Here is a 7,604-nt window from a genome sequence, read left to right as displayed (position 1 = left end):
TTCAGATAACGATACACAGAGGTCAAGCCCTTTTCGAATCACATGCAAGGCCTTAGCCCTTTTACATAACAGTGTGGCCCATAGGCCCATTCAAGAATATGAGTATCAACAGAAACAATGAATGCAAGCCCATCCGGGAGACTACTCAACCCACCAACCGCTACACCGCCTGCATCAGCCCTACACACCATGTGGGAATATCTCAACCCACCCAAATTTCACACACACAGTTGCGAAAGAACACTCAAATTCAGTCGATTGAGGCAAAGCCTCCAAGACGTGGATGAACCACTTTCGATTTCCTCCATTAATACCCCAATCCCATGCAATGATATTAATAAATGTATATCATGCAAAATACAGTAGTAATCAATCAAGCGATTCACCAACTTAAAACCCTAGGGGTATATCGATAATTTTGCTCTTTAGGGTAATTTGGTAATTTTGCTCTTTAGGGTAATTTCGTGATCTCGCGCTTCGCACAAGCTAATTCAGTAATTTTTATCGCTTTTATGCAATTTGATTCCACCATCTACCTAACGAGCTAATTACCCCATCTCTTACCCATATTGGTCCGTAAGCCCATTGGGCCCGCTTTGGCCCATCAAGCCCCTTTTTCCGAAATACGCTAAAGCATCACGCTGAACGTGCTTACCACCTTGCGGTGCCAGATCTAACAATTCCTCTATGACTTGAGAGCATTCACATACTTACATGACCATGAAATGCCGGATTTGACATTTCGCTTTCTTAATTGAACTAAGAAAGGGTGTTCTATTTTACCGATTCATGACGATCGCTTCGAGATCCCTTTCGATGTCCTACAATTTATTAGCATAGTTCTTATTTACAAACCATAATCACTAAACCCCAAAACTTACTTATCCATGATCGAACCATATCCCTAAAACCTTTGAAACCTTACCTTTTGCCAAAATCGATAGTTAGCTCGAATCCGATTGCTCCAATGAACCACGCCTTAGATTCAACGCTTAAGAAGACTCTAGTCACCGAAAGAAAACATCGATTAAAGACTCTTAGAGCCATATGCCCAAATCGATGACCTCCCTAATTTTAGGGACTTGACTTTTCTTAACTTTGCAAAATAAGAACGATCCGAGATGATACGTACTTACCCTTACTCCCACTTGATTTCCATGCAATCTAGTGTAGATTTATCTATCAAATGACGGTCTTGAAGTTTCGCTATAAGCCCCCAAATTTATGGTTTTTCGCTTTTGTATGATGAAGAAGATGATAATGTGGGGCTACAACCTTGAAGTAGAATTGCGGTCGAGATCTAGGATTAAGAAAAGATACTTGCAAATTAATAAAACAAAAGAACATAGGAGAACACGGCTTTGAAGAAATCGGCACAAGCAATGATCACAGGATTTCGGCTTTTATGGATTCGCAAAAGTATTGATGAATAGCAGGTATGATGAATAGTTTTGAAGAAGAAGAAAGAAAAATAGAAGAAGAGGAATAGGGAGGTGGTAGTTTGGCTAGAGAGGAAAAAGAGAGGAAAAACAACCCTAAGGTGTTAAAGCGAAGAAAAACGGCACCACTCAATACCCTAAGTGCCAAATACTAACAACATAGCCCCCCCGATTTTTCCTCTTCAATTCCCATAATTCGGCCAACTCCTAGCCTCATCCAAATCCTTAAATCTCTCCCTTATCCCTCCTTAATCCAAGCATTTAAACCGATCCAACTCTCCTTTAGCGAATCCACCGAACTCCAACACTTACCCCTCCCCGCACTAAAAAATAAATGCATCTATTTGCCAACACAGGAATCAATCCTTGCCTTCCCAAAGCTCCACACGCCACTTTTCTAGGAGCCTAGTGGCGTCACCCTTGCCACTTAACCAAGGCTCTTTTGTGATGCAATTTACCCATCACTCCACTTAAGGCCACTTAGCCAGAACCCCTAACTCCTAAGTCTAAAATTTCAAAAATTCAACTGGGTTTTGGCCAACTCATGGGCCTTCTATAAGCCCATTTACCTACTCAAAATACTAATTCCACATCCAAATACAAAATTTTAAAAATCTTTACAAAATATTGAAAATCGCGAATAAACCCGAAAATCAGGATGTTACATTTATGTTACACACAGGCTACTACACGACCGTGTGTCACACATGGGTTTTTGACACGGCAGTGTGTGCTACACGTTCAGGTTGGTTTTTAGTTCACACGGCTTGGCGACACGACTGTGTGACCTTGGACTATATGGCATCAGTCTATTACACGATTTGGGGACACACTTGTGTGATAACACCACATGGTGCCTCAGCCTTACCATATGACCGTGTGACCCCTGTTTTAACTTTTTACCTTTTATTTTGTAAATATTTCAAAATGATTCTGATTTGGTTCCGAACTATTTTAAAGGCTTTCGTAAACTCGATTGAGACTCGAATTTGATTGTAATGCATCTTTAACATGAACTTAACTTTATATATTGATTTATTGAATGTTATTTGATTAAATTACTTATGAATGTTTTGGTTCACTGTCGTAGCACCTTGTAATTTGTGTCCCGTGACTAGACTAGAAATGGGGTGTTATATTATTATTTTCACATATTGCTCACAAAAAAATTATAAGTAGATGAAGAGTTACTTATCACTTCATGTTGATTTTTTTTATTTCTTTTAGCATTATCTGTTACATACTTTACCTTTAAATTTTTAAAATTACATTTATTAAACAATCTAATCTTATCATCTACTTAATGTTAAAGAAAGATATCAAACAAAGTTTATAATTTAAATTTAAATTTAAAATTTTAATTTATCAAAAATTATATTAATTAGGGCTTAATTAATAAATAACACAAACTCAATTGAATATTTAAAAGAATCATATGTTTATAAGTATTTTAGAAAATCAATAAATTTGAAATGATAGACGAAAATGTAGCAAGATGAATGAGCTTAATTTCCACTATTGTAATGGACACGTCATCAATTATATTTGGAAATACCGAAACTACCCCCAACTTCTGAGCACATGGACGTAAAACTCCTGAGATTCCGCGTAAAATTCGGCGCTCTGTTCAAAGGTTAAAGTTGAAACGTGTCGGTGTCATCTTTTAGACTTTCAAGTTCCATCCTTGCTCCCTTTTTCATATATAAATAATTTTATTTAAAAATAAACTTCATTTAAAAAGGAAAAATTAATAATTTTGGTTTAATCAATCGTATAAAAATAGCTTTCCGTAAACTTCAAACTTCAATCATAAGGGTACGCACTAATTTCCTTTGAACTCAACCCACACTCTTTCACTCACTTTCTCGCCCTTTCTTTCCTTCAATCTCTCCTCTCCTTTCTCATTTTCACTTCATCAAATCAGGGAAACAAAGTTGCTAATTTTCTCCCAAAAAAAGATGAAAATTTTTCAGACGATTTCTGTCGTTTCGACATTGCTGATGATGCTACTGAGTTCAGTACTTTCAGAAGAAAGTAGTACCGATCCCATAAAATGCACCCCTTGCCAGCAGCAAGTCCCATCTCCGCCGCCACCGTCTCCACCGCCTCCTGCAGCTTCACCACCTCCTCCCGCTAATAACCCCAACTACTGCCCACCACCTCCATCTCCACCCACCTCTAGTGGTGGTGGCAGCTACTACTACTCTCCACCACCACCAGCTCAATCCGGGGGTAACAACAACAACTATGCTCCCCCGCCGCCTGGTGGTGTCATTGGCGGCATGTACTACCCTCCACCGACGTACAAAAACTACCCAACACCGCCACCTCCGAACCCCATTGTTCCTTACTTCCCATTTTATTACCACACTCCTCCACCCCCTTCAGGGTCTGAAAAGCTGTTAGCTTGTTGGGTTGTTTCGTTGTTCGGTTTTTTCCTTTATGTTTTTTGACATTAAAAGCTAAAAAAAAAAAAAGTGAAAAAATAATGTGGCAGATTAGCAAATCTGGGGAAATTTTCTACAGCTGAGGAAAAAAGATTAAGGGGAGCTACTTCAATGCTTTCACGGTGAAATGGAACTGAGAATCTAAAGATATATGGAGTAATCTTTCTCTTTGTTCTCAGGTTCTTTCATTTTTCTTGCTGTGGAATGTTCGGTAGTTTGTTTCTAATAATTTTTGTATCCATTTTTTGTTGTATTAATATTAAGGTTAACTAGAAACTAATAAGAAAATTAGTCAGTTTTGACAATAATTGAACTTTATAATTTACATGCTAAGGACAGTTAATAGTGCTTGGGTTCATTGAATTAGCATCAAATTATACTTGTTAAAAATATTGCAACAGCCATTGCTCAAAGGGGTTGCCTATGCTCAATTAAAGTGAATGCTGGGTGGCTACGACCAACTGGCAGGGAAACCGAAAGATCTAGAAAAGTATGATCTTCGATTGAGAGTTCTGACACAGCCTATCTGGCTTTATCAATGCTATTAACCTCTTATTATTATTATTATGAGGCACACCATTGACCAGCAGAGTATGTTTTTGAGACACACAGAGTTACCCTTTCCTATATTTATCACTGCATTGTGAGGGCCATTATGGCCTTCAATATACTACATTGTTTTTTCGTATGACCTTTTATGGTTTTTCAATACCACTTCTATCTTCCTTTTTTCTTTGCTTTAACAATGGGTATTTTTATCAATGCTTCCTTACCCTTCCTCTCTTTTCCATGTGGAGATCAAAGTGGGTTGTCCTTTTTGGTTCAAAGGGTCCCTTACCCTAATTTTTCGAAAAATAAATATAATAAAATATATCAAAAAGACAATAAAAGATTGCTTGAGGAGAGTGAAATGAGTCAGATCCAATGAACTCATCCCTAAATACCCAATTTGAAGCCTCAAGAAACATCACATTTTTATTGCCCAAAATTACTTAAAAACAAAAACAACGAGGATTAACTGGGTTTTAAATTTAATCGAAATGAGTACCAGATACCAAGGTATCTTAAAGAAATAGTAAATGGGGCCATGGGGGAACATGCTTCTAGGGAAGGTGTGGAGACAATCTGCCATTGTCTATCATTTATCTTTTTAGTGTGTGAATGAATAATAGAGAGAAAAACAGGGAAAATTAGCTGGATGGCACGTAGTATGATGAGTGCTGGGGACCAGCCAAGTAGGCTAAAGTATCCCAACGAGTCAAGACAATTCGGTTCTCTCTTCACATTACACACCAAAGGCTTTTTGCAAAGGAGCATTTGGGTAGTATTATATTTTCAATTTATATTCTCAAACGTGGATAAAAAAAATTTTATGTTAAGTCTGATGTTGAGCTAAGTTTTTAATGTGTTTATAAGTCAATAAAGTGGCTGTAGTCATTTCGAGATGTAAAATACGTAACTTGTCTTATTTATAGGCATGCTTCATTAAAATATTTTGATTATTTGTTTATATTTTTTTTAGACTACACAAGTGAAATTCGTATAAAAATTTACTTGCTCTATTTTATATTTGATTAGAATAAGGTGTTTTAATCCTACTGCATTACTTCTATTAGATTTTGATTAGAATATGATTTTACAAACATATAAATAGACATATCTATACTCCTCTTATATTATTCGAATTCAACATAGTGAATTTTCTTCTTCTCTGCCCGTGGTTTTTTTTCCGAAAGGGTTTCTGCTTAAAATTCTGTGTGTTCTATTTTCTCTATTTATTTGAGATTCATTGTCATTATCGACGTTCAATTTTCACAAAGGATTTATAAACATCCTTAGGATCCAAAGCAAACCTAAGGGTAAGAAGATCAATTGTGTAACACCCCTAACCTGAATCCGTCGTTGGAACAGGTTACGGAGTATTATCGGAGTTCACAAATCAAACAGACAGAAAATGCAAACATTTCACATCATATATCATTCATGTCAAAACCAATCAAAATCATACATATTGTCCCTTATACGAGCCCTTGAGACCCAAATTACACATCAGAAATAAATCGAGACTAAATCAAAAGCTCAGAAAATTTTTCAAAAACATTTAATGTTTTCAACACTGCAAGGGTTACATGGCCGTGTGGCTCACATGGTCAAGAGACACGCCCGTGTCTAAGGCCGTGTAACTCACTGACTTGCTTTCGTTTAAAAGATACAGGGGACACGTGACCGTGTCACCTGACACACGGCTGAGACACACGCCCGTATGGACGAAAATAGGCTATTTTATAAGCCATTTTTCTCACACAACAAGGCATGTATCTACATCTATCATCATACATGTAAACAAGCCATATTATAGCATCCAAAACAAGTAAAAATCAAGCCTTAAATATATATAATATCTTCACATACAACCATTATTCCTTTAAGCACATCAGATGACAAATTATAATATATGGGTTTATGTATTCAGTATATTCATATGTATAACTAACTTATATACATAATTGTACCCAAGGTTTACCAAGCTAATTTGTATTATTTCAAACCAAGTCACTTACCTACCAAAACATATCAAAACACATGTTTATAAATGCACATTTAGCTAACATTTTACCTTTCGCTATACAACCACAAACCAACCAACTCATTAATCATATAAGGCAAATATGCATAAACCAAAATGTGCCAAAACACAAGCCAAATAAGTGTCTAATATTAACAAAACTCATATAAGCTAACATTAACCAGAATACCTATACATGCCATTATAACCAAAATTAAAACATTTGAAAGTATCGATAGAACCGATGAATAGTGTGATATAACTCTGACAAAATTTCCAACTCGATCGAGCTTTCGATAATCTGAAAAGTAAAGAAAACAACTACATAAGCAACGAATGCTTAGTAAGCTCGTATAAACTTTAATCATATCAATTCATTTCAAATATAAAATTTATACATATAAAAAATAATCCAATATTGATACCACAATACTCATGAAGCTATATTCATAAATTCATAAGGTGAATAAATTCACAGTATCACTTATACATATTATTCCAAGCTTAATAGGATTTTATATAACTTTAACTCTTCCAAATTTCTTTATTTTCATTTGCAATTCTTTACTTTCTACACTTATTCCATATGCCTGACACACAAGTCATAATCATATCATTCAACCACGGTAACCAGCTAGTGCCTTTAACCAAAGCCTTTTTCAAATTATTTACATGATAAGTTATTTCATAAGAAATTGCTTAATTTAAGCCTTACCACTCTTTCATGAGCACTAGCATATTTTCACTTAAATACTACCATTTCAATGCATCATATAAATAAACATATTACCATTCAACCAATAGCTTGACATTTGCCTAAGTATCAAGCAGCAACACTGGTTAGCATGCTTGCACATATTACATATAAATTCAACATTGATAAACTTATTTTCTCAACATGTTACACTTGAGTTTATTACTTGTCACAACATACATAATTTCCTTGTATCAACATATTAAAGATAATCACATATTTACATGTCATGATACATATCATTCTCTTGTCGTTTCTTCATAAACATATATCACTCATTTCATTATATCAATATTTCATGTACCATCATTTCCATGTATTTCAGGTATATACTGGTAATAGTTCATTTCAAACTCATGTTATCTCATATCAGAACTTTTCTCATTAAATCATTTAAA

The 7,604-nt window shown here is 35.4% G+C and overlaps 1 protein-coding gene across 1 annotated transcript; it reads left to right on the top strand.

Annotated features, from left to right (window-relative positions):
* The first annotated feature begins 3,217 nt into the window (after positions 1-3,217).
* LOC108487419 (extensin-like) lies at positions 3,218-4,194 on the top strand. Its single transcript, XM_017791761.2, has one exon. The coding sequence runs from the start codon at positions 3,398-3,400 to the stop codon at positions 3,890-3,892; it is 495 nt and encodes a 164-aa protein (XP_017647250.1). The 5' UTR covers positions 3,218-3,397; the 3' UTR covers positions 3,893-4,194.
* The last annotated feature ends 3,410 nt before the right edge of the window (positions 4,195-7,604 follow it).

This window comes from Gossypium arboreum, chromosome 10, assembly GCF_025698485.1.
Source record: "Gossypium arboreum isolate Shixiya-1 chromosome 10, ASM2569848v2, whole genome shotgun sequence".
NCBI lineage: Eukaryota > Viridiplantae > Streptophyta > Magnoliopsida > Malvales > Malvaceae > Gossypium > Gossypium arboreum.
This window is presented reverse-complemented; position numbering and strand designations above follow the sequence as displayed.